The sequence below is a fragment of the Manihot esculenta genome, chromosome 13 (assembly GCF_001659605.2).
Source record: "Manihot esculenta cultivar AM560-2 chromosome 13, M.esculenta_v8, whole genome shotgun sequence".
Taxonomy (NCBI): domain Eukaryota; kingdom Viridiplantae; phylum Streptophyta; class Magnoliopsida; order Malpighiales; family Euphorbiaceae; genus Manihot; species Manihot esculenta.
Window position 1 is genome coordinate 31,789,822 of NC_035173.2, and position 27,423 is coordinate 31,817,244.

At 35.9% G+C, this 27,423-nt stretch overlaps 2 protein-coding genes across 2 annotated transcripts; one reads left to right on the forward strand and one right to left on the reverse strand.

Annotated features, from left to right (window-relative positions):
- Positions 1 to 16,300: 16,300 nt before the first annotated feature.
- On the forward strand, positions 16,301 to 18,480 carry LOC110629339 (BTB/POZ and TAZ domain-containing protein 4). Its single transcript, XM_021776255.2, has 6 exons — positions 16,301 to 16,610; positions 16,729 to 16,996; positions 17,093 to 17,223; positions 17,299 to 17,605; positions 17,688 to 18,001; positions 18,086 to 18,480. The coding sequence occupies exons 2-6, from the start codon at positions 16,748 to 16,750 to the stop codon at positions 18,219 to 18,221; spliced, it is 1,137 nt and encodes a 378-aa protein (XP_021631947.1). The 5' UTR covers positions 16,301 to 16,610; positions 16,729 to 16,747; the 3' UTR covers positions 18,222 to 18,480.
- Positions 18,481 to 19,983: 1,503 nt separating this feature from the next.
- LOC110628967 (formin-like protein 6) lies at positions 19,984 to 25,382 on the reverse strand. The gene is made up of 4 exons (XM_021775786.2): positions 23,540 to 25,382; positions 23,239 to 23,438; positions 21,336 to 21,577; positions 19,984 to 21,201 (listed from the first exon to the last, which is right to left on the reverse strand). The coding sequence occupies exons 1-4, from the start codon at positions 25,033 to 25,035 to the stop codon at positions 20,407 to 20,409; spliced, it is 2,733 nt and encodes a 910-aa protein (XP_021631478.1). The 5' UTR covers positions 25,036 to 25,382; the 3' UTR covers positions 19,984 to 20,406.
- Between the last annotated feature and the right edge of the window lie 2,041 nt (positions 25,383 to 27,423).

Below are 27,423 nucleotides of genomic sequence, written 5' to 3' on the forward strand. Positions count from 1 at the left end.
AAAGAGTACTGGAGCACCCCAAGGTGAGGTACTCGGTCGGATGAAACCCTTGTCTACCAGTTCCTGCAACTGTTCTTTTAACTCTTTCATCTCGGCTGGTGCCATCCTGTAGGGAGGGATAGAGATCGGTCTGGTACCAGGCATTAACTCAATTTCGAACTCTATCTCCCTAGCAGGTGGTAACCCTGGCAGCTCGTCTGGGAAAACATCTAAGAACTCACTCACCACAGGCACTGAGGCGGGCTCTCTAACATGACTATCCAACTCCCTCACATGAGCTAGAAACCCCTGACATCCCCTCCTAAGCAACCTACGAGCCTGAAGAGCTGAAATTAGACCTCTAGGTGTACCCCTCTTGTCTCCTCTGAAGACGACCTCTGACCCATCCTGACATCTGAACTTAACTACTTTGTCCCTGCAGTCCAAGGTAGCACCATGGGTAGATAGCCAATCCATCCCTAGAATGACGTCAAAGTCTGTCAAATCTAGAACCACAAGGTCGGCGGACAAGCATCTTCCCTCTATAAAAACTGGACTACACTGGCAGACTGACTCTGCAACTGACGGGTCACACTTGGGTCCACTGACCCATAGGGGACACTCTAACTCAGAGACCATCAATCCTAACCTCTGAACGGCTCTCGGTGCAATAAAAGAGTGAGATGCACCCGGGTCCATTAATGCATACACATCAGAACACCCAATGATGAGATTACCTGACACCACGGTGTTGGATGTGTTAGCCTCCTGCTGCGTCATGGTGAAGATCCTGGCTGGAGCTGATGGACCTTCACCTCTGAATCCTGCTGAGGAAGAAGCTGACCCTCTCCCTCTGCCTCTGCCACTGGCCTGTGTAGCAGCTGGAGCTACTGGCTGTGCCACACTTCCTGAAGCTGTCTGCTGTGTCTGTGCCGTAGGAACTGCTTTAGGACATTGCCATGACATATGCCCCTCTTGCCCACATCTGTAGCAGGTCGTTGTCCCAAACCGGCATAAACCCCTGTGTGGCCTACCACACTTCGCACAAGCTGCATTATCTGCCCCAGAACTAGAACCACTGCCAAATCCCAGACTAGACTTGACCTTGTTCCAGAACTTATTCTTCTTACCCTTGGGCTTACCCCATCTCTTACTGCCTGAAGCTGCTGCACTCAAGGTAGAGGGATCTAACCTTCCCCCACCCGGAGTTTTAGAACCAGAAGCTTGTGCCACTGTCTGTTTGACTGTCCCCTGAACGATGGCACTAGCCTCCATTCTCCTAGCCATGTCTACTATGGCGTGAAAACTCTCTCTATCTGCTGACTGTACCAAGGAGGAATACCTGGGATGGAGCTTCATGATATACCTCCTCGACTTCTTCTGGTCTGTGCTAAGGTCTTGCCCAGCAAAAGGCAGCAACTCCATAAACCTGTCAGTATATTCGTCTACACTCATGTCATCGGTTTGCCTCAACTGCTCGAATTCTATCATCTTTAATTCCCTTGAACTATCAGGGAAAGCCCATCCTGCAAATTCATTAGCGAACTCTTCCCACGATAGGCTATCCACCCTCGGCTTCACATAGTTTTTGAACCACTCACGGGCCTTTTTGCATTTCAAGGTGAAACCAGCCATCTGAATGGCTCTACTATCATCAGCTCCGATCTCCTCTGTGATCATCTTGACCTTCTCCAAATATACGAACGGGTCATCACCTGACTCAAACTGGGGAGCACCCAACTTCATGTAATCTGTCATTTTAGCCTTACTTCCCCCAGATGAGCTAGGCTGAGGTATCTGGGTATCTGGGCATGTAGGTGCTGGTGGTGGTGGAGGTACAGCATCCCCCGGAGTGGGGTTTGCTGGATTTGGATAGTATGGTGGAGGTGGGTACACTGGGTACTGTGGATATGGTGGGTAGTATGGTGGGTATGGCATCTGTGTGGGGTAGGGGTTAAAACTAGGGTAATCCGATGTACCTCCCATCGAATACCCGGGATTTTGGGTGTAGGGCGGATAGTGAGGTGGCTGAACAAATCCCGAGGCCTGAGTGCCTCCTTGGGATTCTCCCATACCCTCTTCTGACATACTGACGCCCAAACTGCCATCCCTCCTTTGATCAACATCCATCTGATCCCCCATATCCTCTGACATACCTCCCTGCACTGTTCCTCTGACTGATCTGCTTCTTCCCAGATCTAAAGACCTTCTAGGGTCTCTCACTGCTCGGTCCCTGTTGGACCTACTTGACATTGCCCTAGGCAATGTTGAAGGACGGGCATCAATGCCCTCGTCCTGAGGTGGTATTCCAGTCAATCGTGCAGATCGACGGGTTCCTCTCATCCTGTTTTCTGAGAAACAGTAAACATCACATAAACATTAGCATATCATCATGGCATATCATACAATCATAGCAAGACAGGACTCTACATCCTATCCTAGTGGACATGATTTTTGCCTATTGTGCTTGACCTTCTATAACTTCTATGAGCCCGACACTCTAGGTCCGACCATATGAACCTAGGGCTCTGATACCACTCTGTAACGCCCCGGAAATCCGGACCGCTACCGGCGCTAGGATTCAGGTCGGCTTAAGGCCGCCGGAACCCGTAGCAAGCCTACATACATCCTGTTTACCTGTTTAATCCCATACATGATCAACAAACATACATAAGAATTAAAAACTTTTCTTTTTCTTCATTCACCAAACTCAACCTGTGCATACACTATATTCATCATATACATAAACATTAATCCCTCTGTGGGATTTCATCAAAGCCTCAATGGGCAATATATATCCTGTGTTGAGTTGGTTCACATATACATCATAAAATAAGATCATGTACATACCAAGGGATTAACATATACTATGGTCAAGCACAACTCTATCCTCAATAACATAACTACATAAACATAACTGTTCAAAACTTTACATTACATTCTTATCATTTGTCATGTCCACATACTCTAGCTATTACATACATAAGACTTTTCTCTTCTTTTCTTCTCTATCAAACCCGTACCTGCAAACCTGGGGTTAGGGGAGAGGGGTGAGCTAAAAGCCCAGTGAGCAGAAACTAAAAACATTATATTAAAATTCATGCTTTCATGGAATGCATCATATCACAAACAATTCACATCAAGGGTGAACCTGTCACCAATTAGTCCCAACATAGTCTCGTGCCAGGCCGTAGCATGGGGTCCTGGTCTTCCTGTCATAACATACATAAAGTCTCGTGCCAGGCCGTAGCATGGGGTCCTGGTCTTCCTGTCATAACATATATAAAGCCTCGTGCCAGGCCGTAGCATGGGGTCCTGGTCTTCCTGTCATACATACATAAAGTCTCGTGCCAGGCCGTAGCATGGGGTCCTGGTCTTCCTGTTATATCATATATTAAGTCTCGTGGACTAATTGGATCATACAGCATTCACCCACAACCACAAAATAAAATGCAATGCGACATATTCGTGAACTAATGCAATCAGCCTATTACATGTCATCATGATGCATGAAACATGCTCAAAACATTTAATTGCTTGATTTAAAACATTAAGCTTGTTTCCACTCACCTCTGGCTAGCTCTGACCAGACACTGAAGCAGCTCACTCACTGCTGGGGTCCTCGGTTCCTCGGGTCCGAACCTACACAGGTGGACTCCAATGAGGGACCAAACATATATAAACACAACTCTAATATATCCCCCAAAAACCCCCTAAAACATCATGAAAACATCACAGAAAATATGCATGAAATGGCTGAACAGGGCACCTTCGGCGGCACCTTCGGCGGCCGAAAGCCCCAGACAGAGACGAAACTCAGCTAGGTTCGGCGGCACCTTCGGCGGCCGAAAGTGCCAGACAGAGACGAAAGTCTCTTTTCGGGGGCACCTTCGGCAGCCGAAAGCTGCCTCCACAAGGGGGGTTCGGCGGCCGAAACTCCCTTCGGCTGCCGAACCTGGTTTCTGCCAAACGGCAGAAACTTGGTTCGAATGAACCTCCTGCCTCCCAAAACCATAAATCATGCATATTTCTCAACTAAAACACACATACAAGTTCCTAGGGGCCTCAAACATGCATATACCCCATCTACAACACTTCATTCACACACAAACAAGCTACATTGCTCAAAAATCACAACTTAAACCCATAAACCTACACATGAACTAAACATGCCTTTAATCCCCAAAGATCTTCATAAAACTTGTGTCAAGCATAAAAGAGTTCAAGATCGACCCTTACCTCTTGAAGATCGAGAGTAGAGGCGATCTAACTTGGAGTTGGAAGAGATTTAGCTCCTTGGGTCTCCAAGCTCAAAACTTGCTCAAAACTCGATTCAAAAGCTTAAAAACTTCAAAGCAAGATGAAAACTTGTTAAAACCATGAAAGATCTAGAGGAAACACTCAAGATCGAGGGAGGAACGGTGGAGACTCACCTTGGCCGACAATGGGAGAGAAAAAGCTCGCCCGTGCGGACCAAGGGGACCCTTTTATAGTGGCTGGCCAGGCCACGTTCGGGGGCCGAATGTGCCTCCGCATCCATGCAACGTTCGGCGGCCGAACATAAGGTTCGGCGGCCGAACCTGCACTTCCCTCACTTAGACTTTCGGGGGCCTAACGTGCCTCCCAAAGTCCATGCATGTTCGGCGGCCGAAAGTGAGTTTCGGCGGCCGAACCTGGGTTTTTCCTTAAAGAATTTTCATGCAAAAACTTATTTAAAATCATACTTAAAACATTAAAATACATGAAAACATTTTATAAAAACATGCTTTTACCCTTCTAGAGGTTTCCGACACCCAAATTCCACCGGACGGTAGGAATTCTGATACCGGAGTCTAGCCGGGTATTACAGAGGGGTTGTCGGAGGGTTCCAGCTCTTGTTTGAGAGTTTAGCAGTCAGGTCAGGGAACCAGCCTCAGTGCCAGTTGTAGAGAGAGAGAGTTCTTAGATGTCTTCCCAGGCGAGTTGTCAGGTTTACCATCTGTCAGGGAGTTAGAGTTTGGTATAGGAGTGGTGTCTGGACGCAGAACCATTTCTACCCTTCCCTATAGGATGGCGCCTGCATAGAGAGAGGTAGCAGTAGAGTAGAGGCGAGACTTGGTAGACAAGGGGTTTTGTCCGACCTAGTACCTCACTCTGGATTGCTCCAGTATGGTTGTGGGAAACGAAGGATGAATCCTTGAGACTTTGTAACGACTGTAAGCGGTTAAACAAGGTCACTACCAAGGGCAGGTATTCCCATGTAGGATGGATGATCTATTGGGACAGCTAGTAGGAGCTGTTTATTTTTCCAAGATAGATCTGAAATTCGGGTACTACCTGTGAGAGTTAGAGTTAGTTTTGGGTTAGTAGTGAGAAGAAGCCAGTTAGTAAAGATGAGAAGAGAAGAGTAAAAGCAGAGAAGGAGGAAGATAGAGAAGGATCAGAGTAGCGCAGCAGAAGCTTGTGGAGTTTAGGAACCTGGGAGTTCTTACTCCAGCGTTTGGTGTCTCTCTTTGGGGAGAAGCTTTAGGATTCGCTTGCTTGCTTGCATGCTTGTGTTTGTTGTTTTAACATTCGGGGACGAATGTTTTTGTAAGGGGGGTAGAATGTAATACCCGGCTAGATTCCGGCATCGGAATCCCTACCTTCCGGCGGAATCTCCGTTGGAATATGGAATTCTGAAGATGCCAGAGGCTTCTAGAGGGGTAAAATGTGTTTTCTAAAATGTTTTCACATGATTTCATGGTTTTAAATGAAAATGAATTTAGTTTTGAAAGGAAAAAGACCAAGGAGGCAATTGCCAGGTTCGGCCGCCGAAAGTGAAGTTCGGCCGCCGAACATGGGAAGGCTTCGGGAGCGCCTTTGGCCTCCGAAAGTCTTGTTTAAACGAGCCAAGGTTCGGCCGCCGAAAGTCAAGTTCGGCCGCCGAACATGCATGAGTTTAGGGGGCACGTTAGGCTGCCGAAGGTCTTCGACCAAGCCACCTATAAAGGGCCCTCAAATCGGAAATGGGTGAGTTTCCTCCCCATTCTCGAGCTCAGGTGAGTTCTTGTGCTCTTTTGGTCGTTTTCGTGTTTTCTCTACCCATCTCTCAAGTTTTTCATGATTTCTACCCTTGTGTTCGAAGATTTAAAGCTTAAAAGGAGTTTTGGGAGCTTGGAGCTTTTGGAGCTTGGATTCTCCACACCTCCGAGTTAGGGGTCACACCACCCTCGATCTTCAAGAGGTAAGTGTAGATCCTTGCTTCCCTAGTGTTTTCATGAAGTTTTATGAAGTTTTTGATGGTTGAGTATGGGTAGATATGCATGTTTAGGTTTATGTGGGTTTTATACCCAATGTATGTTATGTGATGTTTGTGTGAGGAGTTTATGTTAGTTTATGCCCCTTTATGCATGTGAGAGTGAGTATGCATGATTGGGAGAGAGTATGTAAGGATTTGGGTGTTTTGAGTTCGGTTTTTGGCTAGGCAGAATCGGACCTGTCGTCCAGAGGGGACCAGGTTCGGCCGCTGAAAGGAGTTTCGGCCGCCGAACCTGCATGGGAGGCAGCCTTTCGGCTGCCGAACGTGCCCCCGAAGGAGGGACTTTCGTTTCTGTCCTAGGGTTTCGGCCGCCGAACCTGCCGCCGAACCTACCCGAGTTTCGTCTCTGGAAGGGACTTTCGGCCGCCGAAGGTGCCGTCGAAAGTGCCCTGTCCAGCCGTTTCTTGGGTGTTTTCCATGCATGTTTAAGTGATGTTTAGAGGGGTTTTTGGGGAGTTGTTTATGAGTTGTTAGAATGTGTTTGGCACCTCATTCGAGTCCACCTGTGTAGGATCGGACCCGAGAGACCGAGGAGGCCATCAGTGTTAGCAGTTGCAGAGGCAGTCAGCGTCTGCTAGGAGGTGAGTAGAACTAAACTTAATGTTTTATTTTAAGAAATTCTAATGCCTAAAGCATGAGCATGCATCATGATTATGTATAGTAGGTTGATTGCACTAGTTCACGAATATGTTGCATTGCATTATTTCATGTTGATGCTGAGGTAGGTTTGGACCAAGGCGACTCCAATAGCCCATATCTGTCATTGAGTCTTGTCTAAGTCCTTTGAGAGCCGGACGAGTACCTGTAGGAAAGTCCATGTGAGCTCTCTGTGGACCAGACACCATGTTATGTCTATGTTAGTCCTGTGAGCTTCTTTGGGGAGCCGGGCACCGACAGAGGGATTTTTGGGGTCATGTCCGATCCTTGAGAGTAAAGATGCTAGCAATTCAAGAGTACTCTCAGAAAACACTCCGTGGGGAATAGTTATCTGCATGAACCCCGAGACGGACCAGAGAAAGTTATGTGATTTACTTGTGTTATGACGCATTTCATGAAAGCATGTAATTAATGAATGGTTTTTTTTCCTGTTTCTACTCACTGGGCTTTTTAGCTCACCCCTTTCCCCTAACCCCAGTGTTGCAGGTTTAAGTCAGAGTCCAGAGGCTGCAGGGTAAAGTCAAGGTTAAGATATGCATGTTGTAATAGCTTAGATTATGTTTATGTTTAGTATGTTAGAGTGGACATGTATTATAAATTCATGTAAGATAATGTAATGTTAAGTAAAGTTGTGTCTATGGATTAGTTGTGCTTGGCCCTATAGACTGGTTAGTCCCTGTTAATGCATGGTTATGTTTATGTTATATGTTGAGTTGAGAACCAAACTTGAGGCATGTAATGTTACCCCATTGGAGTATATGATGAGGACTCCAGTGGAGGTTTTATGATTTTATGATTTTATGTTTTTATGATGTATGTTTCATGTCAGGATACATGCACAGGTCAGATTTGAGTTCAACAGATGTTCAGTTTTCATGTTTTTATGGTTAAGTTTTAATCAGGTATGGGATTTGACCAGGTAATAGTATGTATGTTTGGCTTGCTACGGGTCCCGACGGCCTTAAGCCGATCTGGATCCTAGCGCCGGTGGCGGTCCGATTTCCGGGTCGTTACACTTTCCTTATAACTCTTTTTTTGGATACTAGTACCAGGAACAACTCCTCTTGGGAGTGGCGTAGTTTATGTTGGTCAAGATAGATTCTAGACAAAGGAGTTAAATGGCATTGTGGGAATGGGAAAGATATATTGAGTAAATTGGATAAATGGATACCTGTTTCATACCTATCACCACTAAAAGTTAAACCAACCCATGAGGAAGATGTCTTTTGGGTAAGTCGGCTTATGTCAGATAATCTCTCATCTTGGAATATTCAAAGATTAAAAGCAAACTTCAAGGATGATGAGGTCCAGAATATTCTTGCTATACCCGTTTCGGTCATTAGGCCACCGAATAAACTCATTTGGCATTATTCCAGGAACGAAAACTACACAATAAGCTCGGGATATGGTGTGGCTGTAGAGTTTGTTAGAACTCTTTCTACCATGGTTTAGCCGGGCTTAGGCCTTCAACAAGATCCAACTTAACTCGTTTCTAGAAAGAGTTTTGGAAGCTTCCCCTACCAAACAAAATTCAAATATTTTTATGGAAAGCTTTTCTTGATAGATTGCCCTTAGCTCAAGTTATGAATAAGAGATTTTCGAAGGAGCTCAAAGAATGTCGTAGCTGCAGCAGAATGGAAACAACTTAACATATCCTATTTGATTTCCCGCAGGCAATAGAAGTCTGGATGCACTCTGATCTCATATTAAAATCGACCTTATTAAGGAGTATCTCTGTAAGCGATCTTTGGTATGAAATTCTTTTATGAACAAATGGGCTAGTATCTTTGCATGGAGACAACTTTTCTCATGTGGCAAATCTGGAGGAGACAAAATGCAATTTTCTTCAACAACCAGTCACTCCATTTCAATGAAGTGATCAATTAAGCAGCAAAGTATCATCAAGATTTTGATCTAGCTAACCACAAAGAAATCTCATATGGGAATTCAAATCACCAGTCGATAGCTACTCCTGCCCCAATTCTTGAAGGCTAGCATAAGGTGAATTTGAATGCAGTAGTACAAGTATGAGAAAACAGAGGCACAGTAGCTTCTATTGCTCGAAATCATGTTGGGCTTATTTATGGTTTGACGTGCAGAAGAATAGCTTATCTTTTGGATCCTCTCATTTTGGAGTGCTTAGCATGTCGTGATGCAATCCTGTTAGCCAAAAGCAAAGGCTTCTAAAATGTAGTCTTAGAAGAAGACTCCCTCACAGTCATTAATGCTTTGAATGGTAAAGAAGCCCCAACATCTATCGCCAACATTATCCAAGATATCAATGATATTACTTTGAGTTGTACAAGCATCCTTCTCTTTTATTAGAAGACAATGCAATGAGACAGCTCATGTTCTTGCTGCTAAGATTGTCGAGGATCCTTCTTTCTCGTGTAATCCCTAGCAGCAATCTGACTTTATTTTTTCTAGTCTTCTACCTCAAGGCTAATATACATCTTTTCTTCAAGAAAAAAAATTGCTTTATGAAAGAAATTGAAGAGTTTACATATACATATCAAAGTCACTCTCAAATCGTTTGTAATTGAAGATGGAGGAAGAAACATATATGAGATATCATCTTAATAAATTAATTATTAGTTAGCAAATGTATATATGAATATTGATGATGAAGGCAAACTTTATCACTTTTAATCTCTCTCACACAATCTTATAAAAGTTTCATGATAACTTTAATAGTTGAAAATAAAACATTGAATATAGATAAGGTTACTACAGTAATCTTAGATGACAAGAAGTTCAAGTAGATAAGTGGTGGTAATAAAAATAAATTTTTTATTTTTAACTAGTCATATTAAAAGTAATTCATGTGAAAATAATCCAAGAAGAAATATAGATAGCTCAAGACCATTAGTATACCTTATCGGTAAGAAATGCTTTGTTATGGGAAAGGTTACATTCAATGCACTTATAACAAGATGAATAAAAGATCTTTACATAATTTAAACGATTGCAGAAAAGTCTTGCAAAAAAAGGGTTATTATAATTACAATGAAGGATGATGAATTGATGTTATGAATATGGATGTTAATGTAAAAAAGACAAAAAAATCCATACAAGATAGATGGATAATAAATTCTATTTGTCCTTTTCATATTTGTTCAAAGAAGTAATTTGATGTAATTGAAGAAAAGAAAAAAATTTTAGTAAAAAAAGCCGATAAGAATAAAGTGAAAGTCGATGTTATTAATAAAGTAAATTTTATAATCATTTGAAATTGTTTGATAAAGTGAGGTAAGTTCCTAAATTCAAAAAAAAATAACTTAATTTCCTTAGAATATGAAAGTTTCATTTAAGGGAAAATCATAAAAGTTGGTCGATATATTCTTGTACTCATAAAGAAAATAAAGTTTGAAGCAAATAGCCTCTAAAAATGAAAGAAAAACAAAAAGAAACACTTGATCGAAGAAATGTAAACCGAGGCAAGAGACACATTAACAATAAAAATATAAATAAGGGTTAAAAAAAATTGACGTTTACGAAAGTATTAGTCTTATTTAATTTAAAGGTGGAGATTTTCGAAATTTCAAATTCAATTGAGATTTAAATTTACAAAAGGTCACATAAAAGGAAGTTAAAGAGATGGCCATAATTGAGTGGTAGCAGATGAAAGCATGAAGGAGATAATTCTAATAGTGAATAAAGGTTTTTTTGGACTCAGCTATGGAATAGCTTAAGCGGAACTATGTTAAGATAATGTATTATTTTTGTTAGGTCTATTTATATGAGAAATCTATAATTTTTTTATCACTTTATAATTTAATTTAAAAATTAAAAATTAATAAAATTATTTATAATTATATTAAAATTTAAATTTTAAATTAGAAGAGTATATTTTGCTGACGTAATAATATGGTGTGAATTATTTTATCATATTTATATGTCAAATAAATATATGTGAAAAACTATTATTTTAATTTTTTTTATTTATCGTTAAATTCAATCGAATTTATAATAAATCTCCAATTTAATTTTTTTAAACAATACAAATTGATTTTTTTTTGAAACATTAAATTAAACAAAATATTTAATATGATGAATTATACTGAGATATATTATGGAAAATGAGGACCTACGGAAATAAACAATGGAGGGATTAAAATTAAAGGTTAGGCTAACAGAGAGGAAGAAGAGGGCCAAACGTAGAAGCCAAATTAATAAAGGTGATGATATCGCACGTGACTATAATTGCCGGCAGGAGCGTCTTCTGCAAAACTCTGGACCACTCTTCCCTCGCCAGTCTGTTTTTCTTATTATTTTTTCTTTGTTATTATATGGAAAGGGAAGGACAGAGTAGGACGCTCCTCCTCTATCCAGAGCTGCACTATAAGAATAAAATAACAATAAAATAAAGTAATTTTTAATTAATTAATTTTTTATTTAAAATAAAAATTTGTTAAATTTAAATTAAATATTAAAATTAATCGAAGAAAAATGAGTGTCTAAAATTTTAAGAAAAATATATTATTTTTATAAATTGATTTTAGACTTGGTTGGATTTGGTTGGGGGTGGGTAGGGGTGAGTATTCGGTCGGTTCGGTATAAAATCGAACCGAACCGAATAAACCGAAAACCGAAATTTTAGTGTTTATGAAAATCAAACCGAACCAATTTTGGTCAGAAACCGAATCGAACTGAACCGGTCTGATTCGGTTTGATTCGATTCGGTTTGATCAGTTTCAATTTTTAATAATTTTTTTATTTTTTATACTTTATTTTTAATATTTTAAAATTTAATTAAAATATTTTAATTTTAATATGATTTAATTTCTCTATATGATTGAAAAAATATATTATTATCACTAATTGGTTCGGTTCGATTTTTTCGATTTTTTTCTAATTAAAACTGAATCGAACTGAAATTTTTGAAATTAAAAATCGAATCGAACTGAAATGTATAAAAAATCGAACTAAATTTTTAAATTAATTTGATTCGATCGATTTTTTTAATTTAAACCAAATTCGGCTAACCCCGGTGGGGGCAATGGATAGGAGTTTAGGAGTTTTGACTATGGAATCTGGTGAAACCCAGATGGCCAATTTGCTTTGACTGTGTCTTTGAGTTTGATCCACTTTTCTTTAATTTATTTAGTATTACAAAAGATTCTAAAGACTGGGACCAATCATCTATGATCTCTTACTCTCTTCTTTTGTTCCAAGAGATTAGGATTTATTTTCTTTCTTTCTTTCCACTACACTTTGCCTTTTTTCTTATCTCAGATTTTCTTTTTAAATTTATCTATGCATCTTTTTAATTTTTTAAAAAAATTAAAAGTTATTCTCGTGCTACCACCAAGAACTTGCTAGAAGATACATTAAAATATTTTTAAAAGTGTATTAATTAATTATTTTATTAATTTTATTTTAATTATTAAATATTTTATTATTTAGTTTTTATAATATAAAAAATTCATTTATTAATTTTTCAATTTTACAATATAATTTATCAAACAAGACTCTTACTTAAAATTAAACTCACTCATAGCTAATATAAACTCAATTTCATCAAAAAATAAAATTAATAGCCCTTAAATAAGATATTTTATAATAAAATTTTTATATAATAAATTAAAATATGTATAATTGAAATAAGGAATTCACAAATGCCAGTAAAAATATTTAAAAATAATTTATTTTATTCTTATATATCAAGTTTATAATAATTACACCTAAATATTTTTACTTTCAAAATTATCACTGTGCAGATTTTTTTTAAAATTTATTGTTTTGTTTCTACAGTATAAAAAACTTTAAAATATTTAAAAATAATTAATTTTATTCTTATACAACATCAAGTTTATAATAACTACACCTAAATACATTCACTTCAAAAATTTTCACTAAACTATGTTTTTTTTCTAAAATTATCATTTAACTCTTATAATTTGAAAAAAAATCATTAATTAATTTATTAATTTTTAAAAATACATTAAAATATTTTTAAAAATTTAAGAAATATACACATTAGTATTTTCGTTATTTTTAATCTTTAAATTTATTATTTAATTTTTATAACATAAAACAACTCATTAATTAATTTTTTAATTTTATAAAAATATTTACTAATTAATCTCTAAATATTAAAATCATTTTAAACTTTTATATAAAACTTAAACTCTGTTTGTTTTGTGAAAAGTATTTTTCAAAAAAATATATTATATATTTTTTTAGTATGTAGACACTCAAAAAATTCAGTTAATGAAAATTATATTTCTATTAAAAGAAAAAATAAATCATTTTAAGAAAAATTATTTTTCATCTAAAAGGAAAAAGTGATTTTTCGTATATTAAAATTTTTATTAAGACTTTTATAAATAAATTTATTAATAAATTTTATTTTTTAAATTAAAATTAAATAATAAAAAAATAAATTATTTTCTATAAATAAACAGAGACTTAATTTCTTTTTGAAATAATTTATTTTTTATTATTTAATTTTAATTTTAAAAATAAATTTTATTAAAATATTTATATATAGACTTTAATATTAGGTGTGAAAAATGATTTTTTTTTCTTTTCATTTTTCTTAAAATATTTATTTTTTTATTTAATCAGAAAAATATTTTTCATTTCTGAGTGTTTCAAATGTTAAAAAATATAAAAAATATTTTTCAAATAGAAAAATATTTTATGTAAAATAAATGAAATTTTAATGATTAAAGTTAACAAATACAGTAAATTTTTAAAATTTTAAAAATATTTTAATATATTTTTAAAAATTAAAAAGTAAATTAATGACTTTTGTTATATTATATAGATAAAATATTTTATATAAATAAAACATGCGGATGAAATTGTTAATGAATGTGATACAGCAGTAATTATAGCTCATCTTTACTCAATATTAAAATATGTCATATTAATTTGTCAACTTTTTATTATTTTAATTACGTGAAATTATAGGTCAGTCTGCATATTTTATTAATAATTTATAATATTCTCATAAAAGAAGAAGGAGAGAGAGAGAGAAACGAAGAACCAAAAAATTTGGAGGAGGAGGAGGGCTAAAAACCCATTTTAAAGCAAAGGTTTTGCTCCAGAAGGAATGGGCAAGGCCCACTCTACGTTATGGGCCCAAAAGAATTAGAGAATTTTCAGCTTAAGGCCTCATGTTTCAAACCATTGGTTTGTTATGGCCAGGAGTATTCGGTTCAAACTGAAAAAATCGATCGAATCGAATTGATTTAAAAATTTAATTTGGTATTTTATACATTTCGGTTTGGTTCGATTTTTAATTTCAGAAATTTCGGTTATTTCAGTTCGGTTCGATTTTGATCAGAAAAAATTAAAAAATCGAACCGAACCGATTAGTGATAATAATATATTTTTTTAATAATATAGAGAAATTAAATCATATTAAAATTAAAATATTTTAATTAAATTTTAAAATATTAAAAATAAAGTGTAAAAAATTAAAAAATCAAAACCGATCAAACCGAATCGAATTAAACCGAATCAGACCGATTCTGTTCGATTCGGCTTCTGACCAAAATCGGTTCGGTTTGATTTTTATAAATACTAAAATTTCAATTTTCTGTTTATTCGGTTCGGTTTGGTTTTAAACTGAACTGACTGAATACTCACCCCTAATTATGGTATTATTATTGTATTTTTTTTCTCAATTTATTTAGTGTCTCAATTTTTATTTTAAATGAAAATTGAAAATTGATGTGGTGAAATATCAGATCTCATATTTATTTAGATATATTTAATATCAGATTAAATCTGTGAGTGCTAATATTTTAATTTTATTGATTGATTAATTTAGATTTACATTGATTATATATTTAATAAAAAGTAGTAAAATATTTTTTTAAATTTTAAAAATATTAATATATATTTTATATTTATTAATTTTTAAGTTGATAGCAAGCTGTGCGGATGCAAATGAACAAAAAAAGAAAGGCTAAAATTATTGGAAGGCGCTATTAAAATTGGGCAAAAATAGCCGTAAAAATCTAACTACTTAATCAGAAAATGACTGCCTATCTCTCTCTTTCTGTCTTCCTCCTCGCAACCATACAATTCTTTTTGTTGCCAGACTTTTCCTGAGCTGTCTTCCAAATTACACGCACATGTTTTTTTTTATGTACGGCTATAATTTTTAATAGCCAGGCATGCATGCATTTGTCCACATCTTCTAATATCCAGTCAAATTATCATCCTACGTCACTACCTAAAGCGAAAAATATCTCTAAAAAATCCATAAATATAAAGGAAATATTATGAAACATTAAAATATAGATGGGCCTACATTCAGTAAGTAATGCATAAATTATTAAAATATTAATAAATTTTATATAAAATATAATTTATTACATTCAGAGTCCTAGTTTAACTGTAAAGATATTTAAATGAATTTGAAAAATTTTAAGTTTTATTTTTTTTTATTTTTATTTTAAAAAATATAATTTATTGATTTCTAATATTCGAGTGCATAAATTATTTTATTTACGTTATGAAATCCATTTTAAAAAAATTACAGTATAATTTCTAAAAGTTAAAAGAATTTTAAGAGTTAATTAAAAAAATTATTTTTCTTTTAATTTTTAAAATTATACTTTATACTAATTTAATTACTAATTATTTTTATATTAATATTTAATAAAATTGTTGTTTCATCCCCGCTGCTATATTAAAAAATTTTAAAATATAATTAATGATGATAAAAGAATTTTTAAATTTTTTTAAAAAATTATTTTAAATCACATGTGCCAAATAACGTAATAATTTTGTTAAATAATAATGATAAAAGTAACAGATGGGCATATTTAGGATAATATATGAAATTTAAAATTTAATTAGTAATTAAATTAATATAGAGTGTAATTGTAAAAGTTTAAAAAAATAGAATTTTTTTGTTACTAACTTAATTTTTAATTTAGTTTTTACACTTTTAATAATAAATAATTTAATTGTTAAAATTTTATTTTATTAATAAATAGTTATTTTATTAAAATTATTCATTAGGTAACTATTAATTGAAAAGTAAATTCAAATAAAAATGATTAAATTATTAAAAATATTAAAATTATAAAAAAATAAATTGTTTTAATTTAACGACGAATTTTAATACAATCACTTTTATTAATGGAATGAAATTTTAAAGATTAAATTAGTTATTATTAAAATAGCAAAGATTAAAATAAATCACCATAATTATCCTTAAAAAAAAAAGGCGAGGGAAAGCGCGTGAAGAAATGGGATTAGGACATGAACGATGGTTATGTGTACGTGAGTCAGCTGAAGACACCCATGAATAAATTAGGAGTAAATAGTGACCTTCCGATTTGATGATTGACAGTTAAGATTGAGAGAGACATCATCGTTCCTTCCTAATATTTATATCACTTATTTTTCTTCTGCAATAATCTCTTCAACTTTCCTTCCCCCTCTGCGAGAGAAAAGAAACAGAGAGAGAGAGAGAAAGAGATCTCCGTAGCCTCACCTCAATAATCCTCACAAAACGATTCATCCTTCAAATTTTTGTTTTGTGAGAGCGTGAGGAGAGAGATCTCTTTTCTTCTCTTTTCTTTTCCTTTCTTTTCTCTCCTTTTCTTTTCTATTCCTTCTGTCATTTTGAAAGAAACACAGAGAAACAGAAAATTATCAATTTTTATTGTTTCCAACGGATATAAGAATCTAAGAAAGGAAGTGACTCTTTCTCTCTAAACAACAGGTATGTCATTTCTCTTTTCTCTTTCAATCATCAGGATGCCTCTAATGCAAACCAGATCCCACGTTTCAATTATGAATCGGAATTGAAATTGTCTCTTTCATTTTTTCTTTGTCTGCAGAGGAGGTGGTTGGAATCTGATGGGAAAAATGGAGGAGACATGTAACAAGACAGGGCATCCAGCACCACCCCCATTACCTAGTCCGGCGACCACCAGCAACTACCTTCGAAGGCAGCTAACGATGGATGGCCAAACATTAAGAGGACATAGCAGTGTCTCTATCAGAACCAAGGATATGTGGGAACTCTTGTTTGATGAAGGCTATAGAGCAGATGTTAGAATTAATACCGACAAGGGTGGCTCCATCTACGCACATGCCAATATTCTTGTAAGAAACTCAGCATCTCATAACAATCAATCAATTAACAACTTCTCTAAATAAAAAGAAATGGGGATCATCAATTCTGTTTAAATCTTCCTTCAGGGCATGGCTTCTCCTGTAATAAGAGGCATGTTAAAGCAAGCAAAGAACCGAACTCGACAACGATCAATCTTAATCCGCGGTGTTCCTCACGATGCCGTTCGAATTTTTATTCGATTCTTATACTCTTCTTGGTATTAGTCGACGACCCTTATCAACTAGATTGTGATGCTTCCTCGTTTTCTGATATATTTACGTTGTCTGCGCAGTTACGAGAAAGAAGAAATGGAGGAATTCGTGTTGCATCTGTTGGTGCTCTCGCATGTTTTTGTGGTTCCAGAATTGAAGAAAATTTGCGAGAATAAGTTAGAGCAAAGCTTTCTTACAACCGAAAACGTCGTCGACATATTTCAGCTTGCATTACTGTGCGATGCTCCAAGGCTCAGCCTCATCTGCCACCGCATGATTGTCACCAACTTCCAGGAAATCTCCACCACAGAAGGCTGGAAAGCGATGAAACAGAGCCACCCTGTGCTCGAAAAGGAGCTTCTTGATTCCATGGTTGACTTAGAAACTGTAAGATTTTTTTATTAATCTCTTGCTGCAACATTCGATTCAACACATGAATATACATTGATTGGAATTCTATGTGTTACAGAGGAAAAACGAGAGGATTAGGAAATTAAATGAGAGGAAGATATATTTACAATTGTACGAGGCAATGGAGGCTCTTGTTCATATATGCAGAGATGGTTGTCGGACAATCGGACCACATGATAAAGATTTCAGGGAGATTAAGGCACCTTGTCCTTATTCAGCATGCAGGGGACTAGAAATGCTGGTTCGCCATTTCGCCAGTTGTAAGATGAGAGTTTCTGGAGGTTGCAGTCATTGCAAGAGAATGTGGCAGCTATTAGAGCTGCACTCTCGTCTCTGCGCTGATTCCAACTTGTGCAGAGTTCCCCTTTGCAGGTACACATGCCCTTTAATTTCCTTGATCCTGAGAACATCCCCATGTGAAAAAAAGCTGAAGCAATGTGATTTTTTTTTTTCCAGGAATTTCAAGGTGAGGATTAGGAAACAAAACAAGAAGGATGAGGTTAAGTGGCGAATTCTAGTGAAGAAGATTCTTAGAACAAAGAGAATTGGAAGTTCCCCATTTTTTTCATTGGCAATTTCCTGTTCTTCTTGATATGAAAAAAAAAAACAAAAAACAAAAATAAGAGAAAATTTTCCAGGTGTAAATTGGTTTTAGAAAGTAGGGACAATGCAATCCAGGAAATTGTTGCTTCTTTCGACCTGGACTCAACAATAAAAAAAAATATCATATATATTAAAATTGTAATAGGTCGAATTTATAAAAATATATCGATTATTTAATATTAATCGAGTGTGTTAGAAATTTTCGATGTTAAATTGATAAGAAATATATTTCCTTGTCAAATTCTTGATTCTATGTAGCCATGTGAGATATGAAATATGAAGTGTTACGTTGTCAAGGAAATCATGCAGAAGTGATTTATTTATTTAAATATTATGATAGCCTTCCTAATAGTTTTCATGAGTAGTTGAAAATTTAATTTTTTTAAAAATCGAATTAAACAAACATTGAATAGAAAATTTTTAAAATATTTTATATTAAATCAAATCAAATTATAAAAATTGAATATAATTACATAATTAAAAAAACAAAATTAAATATTTACACTTATTTATATATATTTTTTAGAATAAATCTAGTAATGATCCCACAAGTTGAATAAATAAAAAATTACAAATTGCAATTATAGCTTGCAAAGCTATTGAATAGCTAATATTCTTAAATAATCTGGTTCTTTTTGGTCATTTGCATGTATGATGAATCCTTCCACCGACACCTCTCTTTCAGAAAAGTTGTTGGCCGATCCATATCAAGTCGATTCAGGAGGACCACAATTTTTGCAACAGCAAATCCAATTATGGCAAAGCTGTTCAATAATACGTAGTTGATTTAGTAACGGATAATTATTTGATATTTATTTTAATTAACAATTAATAGCTATTTTATTTTTTTTGGAATTATTTATTCAATTTCTAAATATTAATGTTTTGATTTAATATTAAACACTTTTAAAATTTATCGGTTTTTTCACTTTTCTTTCATTTTCTCAGCAGCCAAACAGATGTTTCATTGGCTTAGGGTACTAACTTAACCACATATTAGATTTTATAGTCCTCATATGCTTGATTTTTTTATTTTTAATTTGGAGACGAATATGAAATGTAAAAGATATTTTTTTTTACATTCAATAATCTTTTATTCAAGAAAAAAAAAAAACAACCTGACAATATGAAGTTGATTAATCTTTCTTTACATAATATATGTTCCATATCTGATCATTTTAAAATTCTCACACAATGACCCACTCCTCATTCTTCAAAGATTCTGAAAAAAATTAATAAATCTGATTGGCACCAGAAGCAGGCATTCTGGTGCGGAAGTGAAACCCTAATCAATTCTCTTACTTCAACCCATTGCTCTCCAATTTGGTGATGGCAGAAATGTTCAGATTCAGGTATGAGAATGAAAGCTTTTTCCTTCGCAATGTCTCTTATCTGACTGCTTGGTAGTTGATATTTGCCTGTTGATTTTTGACCATTGAGGAAACAGAGCAGAGCAGTTTACTGATAATGGCATTTTAACAGTCATTTGGTGCTCATTGCCATTTGATTGATTGCATTCTCAAATATTCAAGGAAAAAGCTTGAAAATATGTTGTAGATTTACTTTATTCCTGAACAATACGTATCAGATAGCACTAACAAAAACAGAGAGTGGTTTTTATTTAAGTGAATATCAAATAAATGCAGACCAAATTACTAACAGGAAAAATTGAAAACATTATGCTTTCTTGAAAACTAAATGAAGAAATTTGCCGACAGAAGTATTTCATTTCTTCATCTGCTCAGAAAAGAATCAATGCCCCATTTTTCCTTGTTTTGGCCAAAAAGGCAAAATAATCTTTATTGTCTGGTGCACACCAATTGACTCTTTCTTGAATGGGTAAAGCCTTCCAACAAATTTCTAATGTTACTATCATACAGTAATATTTGGTCTGTGGATGGCTTATATCTAAATAATTCTCATACAATATGTGTTGCTCCTCCTGTTACAAAAATAATAATTGTGTCTGTTTGTGCACCAGGATCTTCCAGATAATGAAAGACCATTTTTTAGTTTCCCTGTCTCCATAATCCTGCTTCTTTTGACATGCCTGTGACCAAAACAAACAGATATTCCACGCTGCTGCTTCAATACAAAATGAATCTAATAACCGCTTTAAGTATAAGCTATTTAGTTATCCTCCAAAAGGTTCATGTGTTCATATAAACATGGTTTCAAGGAGAAGAGCTTTCTTCATCTGAACTTCTATCTTGTCTTGCATTGTATCTGTTAAGAACTGGTAATGAAGCACTTGCAGATATTCGGAAGGATCTGGCCGAGCCCATCATTGTTTTGTCCTGCATCTTTCCCACTTCCTTGCACACATGATCCAATATGGTTAGGAAATCTCTTACAATCATGAAAATGCGCAAAGGATGAGCTTCCTCCTTTGCTGCATCCCCATGAAAGTACTCTGTGACCTCCTTCACATGTGATAAAGCCTTTCTTTCATCAGCCTTGATTCTATTGATTTCCCCTTCGGCCTCTCTTAGAAACAGCTTCATTGAGTTGAAAAATTTACCCTGCATATCTGGTTTCTCACATTGCAAAACCGACCTGACTTTCTCAAGCCCCAGTTCAAGCTTTGTAACATAACTACTTAAAACGTCAGAGTCCATCCCTGCTGCCTTCTTGACATTGCTGAGATCTCTACTCAGTCCAGAAACAACTTGCAATCCTTGCTTCCTGAAGTCATCCTCCCTAAACTTGGAGTTTGCACTTTCCTGAGGAATCTCATTTGTAGAATCAGTGCCTGCACCTTCAGATCTAATAATTTCCTGAACCACAAAGTGGAGTAATGTTGTCTTTCCATCAGTTCCCTTTATATCTACAAGTTTTAGGAGTGTATCAAGTTTGAATGCTTTAGCATCACCACGATTGGTTCCAACATTCATCCGGTTCCCTGTTCTCAGAACAGCTTCAAGGAGTTTTAGAAATAGCCGGCTACTTTTCAGTTCCTCACTTGCTTCCTACAGATGCATATCTATAAGGATTAGGTTTCGAGGAGATAGTTCTGGGAGAATTCAAAAGATTAAAAATACTGGTACTAATAACTTCTAAAGAGTGAGTTAAACTCATCATAATAAACTTTTAGCCTAATTACCTCTAGGGTTTGAAAAGCTCTCCTCAGATATTTAACTTCTGTATCAAAATTGGCTCTATATAGCATGGCTTCAACTCTTCTGAAAGCAAATGGAATATCAAGTACTGCCTTGAGAAAACGTTCTGCAGAACCTAGTTTGGAGATGTCACCACTGTATTCTCGAAGTTTTATCTCCTCCTCTTTGGTTGGAGCCATCTTTACCAAAGTTTCCAAAAGCTCAGCACCCAAGCTTTCAGGGTTGCCTGTAGCAAACGTACACACATTGCATTTGATGTTAGCAAACTGAAGATAGGATCCAACAGGAAAATTATGTGGGTCTGCATATGGCACGCCATCAATCTTGTGCTGGTACTAGTGAGCAGTTATGGTGCACAAATATGAGTAAATTCATTTTGTTGAATAAGTTCCCAGGCTCAAGTTATAGACACAATCATTTTTGTGGGCTTCAGTGTCCACAACTCCACATGCAAAAAATAGAAGAAAAGCTTGGCTATTGACAAAAGGTGAGCAACGATTTCTGTAGTGACAGAAAATGAAAAAAAATCCTAGGTTCGGATATATGTGGCTGTATGAAAAAACAGAGAAAGGAGCCTTCTCAGTTGGGTATATATCCTGTAGTTTGAGTGACACCTTGTGCACATGCTCCCAGACCCCAAAGCTTCCACAAAGCCACACCAAATCCAGAAAAGGAGGAAATCCAACAGATGATTCTTAAAGGTACAACTTCTTTCCTATTAATTTCATATTGTCCATTATCTGTTTTTCTCTAAATATTCTCTCCATAAATAAACTGATGAAAGTAGATGATAAAACCATCTAGGGAAAAGAAAACTGAGAAATCATGATCATGTTTATTATAGGGACGGGAGAATCGTCAATCTAGGAATATGCTGCAATGATCACTAAGAGGATAATTTTATATTGTCCAATTAAAGCTATGCATCAAAAGTACACATCGTTTAATCAACTTCTTATATTGTGAAATTGCTGACATATCTTAAACATGAAAAATGAATTCAAGTGGTTGAAAGTTTACAACATTTGAGACACCAGGAACTGTAAGTTCGTTATGCTATATCTAAGAAAAATCGCCATGTATTTTCAGTCCAATTATATTAAAAAATACATAAGCTAACTTGTAAATTGAAGACAAAGAAGAGATTTAGGGGTAGAGAATCTCTCTCAGATTTCCTTTGTAGAAACTATTTTACTTCATATCCTCTCTCTCTCTCTCTAGTGGCAATTACCTTAAAGGAAGACTAACACCATAATGCTTATGGTGTAATAGTTCTTAAATCTTTATTCTAACGTCTTCAATTGGTAATGATGATAAGTTCTGTTGTAAGCCCTTCAACTATAATTCCTGTCTCAACCTCATGCTTCCTTTTAACTTTCCAGATTTTAGAGATAGACATAGAATCTTGTTTTGACATATCAATAACAAAACCAGGGAAATATATTTTGCACTTAAGACACCAATCAGCAGTCAAGGCAAGATTTTGAGATAGATGTAGCCCCATCTATAGTGACAAAGACTATTTCCATAAAAACAAACATGTAGACACAAATTTTTTTGCTTGAAATGGTTCATGAGTGAGTAAGGTATCCCATCATTTGGCCAAATCATCTAGCATTAGTCTTGAATAGCCTGTGCTTATTCGTTTTCCTCTAGTCTCTGCCACTTTTCTTTCAGTGGATGTTTCAGGCAAGGCCATCCCTACTTATGTTCTCTTTGATTATTATATTCTCAACACAAAAAATAATGAATATAGATTTTACTAATGTTCTTAACATGTTATGAGACAAACTATTCTAAAAATGAATAACCAATTAAGTTGGAAAGAGAGAAGCAGCCTGCAAAGCCTAATTGCTGATATAAGACAGGAAACAAAACATTACTCACCATCTAAGAGGGCTTCAGAGACTTCATCACGGGTCACATTCAGTGCTCTTAACAAGATGGCGATGTTCTGTGACTTCTTTGGATCCAACACTCTGTTCTCTTGCACAACAGGAGGCAGAACTGATCTTCTAGTGGGTTCTTTTGGAACTGAATTCGTTGAATTGCAGCCGAAAAGACTCTCCATCATGTCCTCGTTTAATCTGCCAAAAAAAGGTGATAAACGTCGAATGAATCAAATGATAAATTTCTATATTGGGTAATTCTATATTTAGTAATGCCTGAAGCTACTGATTTCACTTACTGAAACGAGCTGGATTTTAGCTGGTCCCACACTGTGGCTCTGTCTGAGGTTGCCCTCACTTTGTCCCAATGTAGAGGCTTTAACTTGGGCTTTGCTCCATCCTGCTCCTCTACATCAGTTTTCTCTGAGGAACTGATCCCTCTATCGACTTGCTCAATAATTCTTGGAGATTCAGTATTGGAAATGGCTCTGGGGCTTGATGTCCAGGCCTGCTGCTTCGATGACACGGTGGCAGAAGTTGAACAAACGCTTGTTTTAGCTGTTCCCGAGGACCCTGTTTTCTTTGGAGTTGATAATGCCGTCATCCGAGGAGGAGGTGGTGGTGGAGGAGGCGGAGGTGGACGTGAAATTTTACCTGATTGCTGGTTGTTTAATGATCGAAGAAGGGTCATATTAGGTGGTGATGGAGGCGGTGAGAATTTTGGCTTTTTGGGTGTATACGAAATCGGCTCAGTAATCTCAGCATGATCCTGCTGGATTAGTGTTGGAGGCAGTGGTGGATTAGGTGATCCTGTTGGCGGTATTGGCTGCTTTATTGTCGGTATGATGACGTGCTTCATTTCCGGCGAAGAAACCGAAGAGAATCGCGTCTTGGGGGAGGTCCTTTTAGAATGAGGAACAGAACCACCATTGGCAGGCTTAGCCCAGGTACCATTACCAAACGTACGGGGAGCTGAAACCGCCAGCGGCGTAAAATAAACATCATCGTTGCTGATGGCAGAGCCGTGCGGGGTGTAAAATGCCGTCCCGTGGCTCTCCCCGTCCGACGATGAAACTGAAGAAGATGGAGAATTTTCGTCGTCATTGTCATGCTGAGAAAGCGGCCTAGGCAATGGCGGCAGAGGCTGCAAATCAGGGCTAGGCCTATACCGATCCGATCTCTTGATAGAATTTAGCTTGCGATAAGGAGAAACATTGGCTTCATTTGTTGTTCCATTCAGTTCCCCCGATGTCCTGCCTGGCTGCACAGTGCCCATATAAAGAACACTAGAGTTGGGTACCACAGATTCATCCGGAAATCTCTGAGAATTGCCTCCGACGAGTTTCTGAGTCTCGCTTGGATGCTTAACCCGGTGACGGTATAAAAAGAATGCGAGACCCGACAGCATTCCCAGAGTGACAATTGCAACTGAGATTGCAACTGCCACTTTCTTAGCCGGTTTCGCTGGTTGTGTTGCAGTTGGGATTGGAATGGTGCCATTGGCTGGTGATGCTGGTGCAGGTTGACTTTGATCCGGGGTCGGCCCAGTTGGGACCTCAGGGAAGAAGGGCTGGTCTGGGTTCGGCAAATCCTGGTTGTCGGGAGGAGGCGGTGGTGATAATGAATCTGTCCCAGGTGGTGGGGCTGAGCTGGCTGGAAATAAAGGCTCGTGGAGGATTCTTCTCTGAGTTGTGGGATCAGTAGTTTCAGGCAGAGAAGATGATGATGGTGAAATGATCAATGATAATAGAATAAAAAAGAAGCTGAAACGATAATTATCACAATGAGCTTTCATGGTGAATTTTGCTTCTTCTCCTCTTTTTCTCTCCCAATTTCATCTCTTTCTTTGCTCTTTCTTTGGCTGTAAAAATTTTCTTTCGCTCAGAGAGGAAGAAAGAGAGAAGACAAAGTTGAGAAACACAGAGTGCGTGTAGGAAGGGAAGCAAGCTTCTTTCCGCTGCAAGATCTGCTTGCTCAAACTGCTGACGTCATCACTCGCCGCATTTTCCCTTTTTCTTTTTCTTTATTTTTTTTTTACAGTGAGGTGGGAATTACACGTGGCGGAGAGAATCGACTCTGGTTCTTTTGAAAGTGAAAGGACAATGATGGTCATGGGAAGGTAAAATCTCATCTCTTAACCCCAATCTTGATGGGGCTATTTTTGTCATTTAGTACTTGTTTCTTCTTTTGTAGGAATCGAGGAGTGAGGCCGAGGCTAAGGCACATTCCATTCATTCTCTTTTTCCTCTCTTCTTCTAGCCGTTTAAGTCCTGTTTCCATAGCACACTTTGTTCCCCCTATCCTCTACATTCACATCTACACAATCCTACGTTAACACCATTCATATAGCTACACGTGTCGTCTCTTACCAAATTTATAATAATAATTAAAAAATAAAACTGAATCCAATTGTCATTTGATTTCAACACAAGACTCGTGATACAACACAACCAATTCTAATGATTAATCCAAAACCACCATGATCAGTTTTGCCATGAGTAAAAATGATTATGGTTTTAATCCAAAACAATCATAATCATTTTAATTATGATTGTTTGGGATATTATTAATAATAAAGCCACCTCCACCCAACTTCATAAATTCCATAATTCCAAATTACCAACATTCAGGTGCTCATTTTGTTTTATCCATGGAGATTAATTAGCTTAATTTATCTATTGTTTGTTTTTTTCCTTACCTTTTTTGGTTGGGTCACCCGATACTGAAATGGATTGTAATGACCATTGAATTTCACCATTTTATTTCTGAGACGGAATTTCAAAAGACAGTCCAGATCCAAAGTTTTAATAGAGGTGCACAGGATAAACGAGTCACTCATAAATTCAGATTCATTCATTATAGACTCAGTCCGATAACAGTAACGTGATGTGAGAAAGACAATAAATTCAGTCACTTCGCAACCATATCATTAATGCGCTCTGGAGAAATTAAATGGCCGCCTGATATGAAGATAGTGTCTGACGCTTTCGTACGTACAGAAATAACAATTGACAAGTGATACTATAGCAAGAAAGTCATATGCGAATAATAGAAAAAAAATAAAAAAAGAGAACATCTTCCTTTTTATTTAAGTTTATACAACTATTGTAAACCCGATTCTCTTTATTGAGAACATCAGTTTGAAATTCAAATCAAACTTTAACTTAAAATTAAAATTTAAATTCAATTTAATATTTTTAGCAATAGATTTTGATTTTTAGATTTTTAATTATTAATTTAATATGTTTGAAAAATATAATTTTTAAGAATAATAGTTAGTAATTAAAAATATAAATATATTATTTGAAAATTTTAATCTTGATGATGAATACTTAAATGATAAGTGATTGGGTAGCGTGAAGATTCCAAATGGATGCAGAGCGAGCAAAAGCAGTGGACGGATTAAAAATAGGTTAGGGAAAGGGAGGGCATAAAAGTAATTAAGATAAAAAGTTCGTTTATGGTATGGGGGAAGTTAACGTTGCGATGTTTGTGGGAATGGGGAGAATCACTGAGCCAGCGAGTCACCGACTTAGGGTGGGTGGGTGGTGGTGGAGGGGGGAGACAAGACATTCGCATACACACGCACGTTAGCATATGCTTTATAACTTTTGTTCCTCTTACCTTTTTCTCTTTTATTGGGCTACCACACTTGTCATTGGACCTCCTCCATCATTCCAAAAGACAACTTTGTCCTCTTTTAACTTCTCTGTTTGTTGAACTATGGTAGGCTAACTTAGTTCTTGGTTGGATAAAGGTCGCAAGTTTTTACGCCAGTTCGGAGCAGTCTGTGGGTTAATCACCCAAGGTCAGTAACACTTCTCTCTCAAAAAAATTGATCTTTCTACTACTGATTAAATTGGATAAATTGTATTTTAATTCTTTTAATTTAATAAAAAAATTTTATTTTAATTTTACATTTTTAAAAATTTATAATTTAATCCTTAATATTTAAAAAAATTATAAATTATTTTTTATCATCAAATTCTCAATTATTTTATTAAAATACCCTTTAATATATATTTTTAATCTAAAATAATATAGTTCAAGAGGTTTTATTAAATTTATAATAAAATTCTTATAATTTTTCAAATTAATTCTTATATTTTATAATTTTTTGGAGATAAAATCTTAAAATTGACTCCACATTCTTGTATTTTACAATTGAATTTCTAAACATATT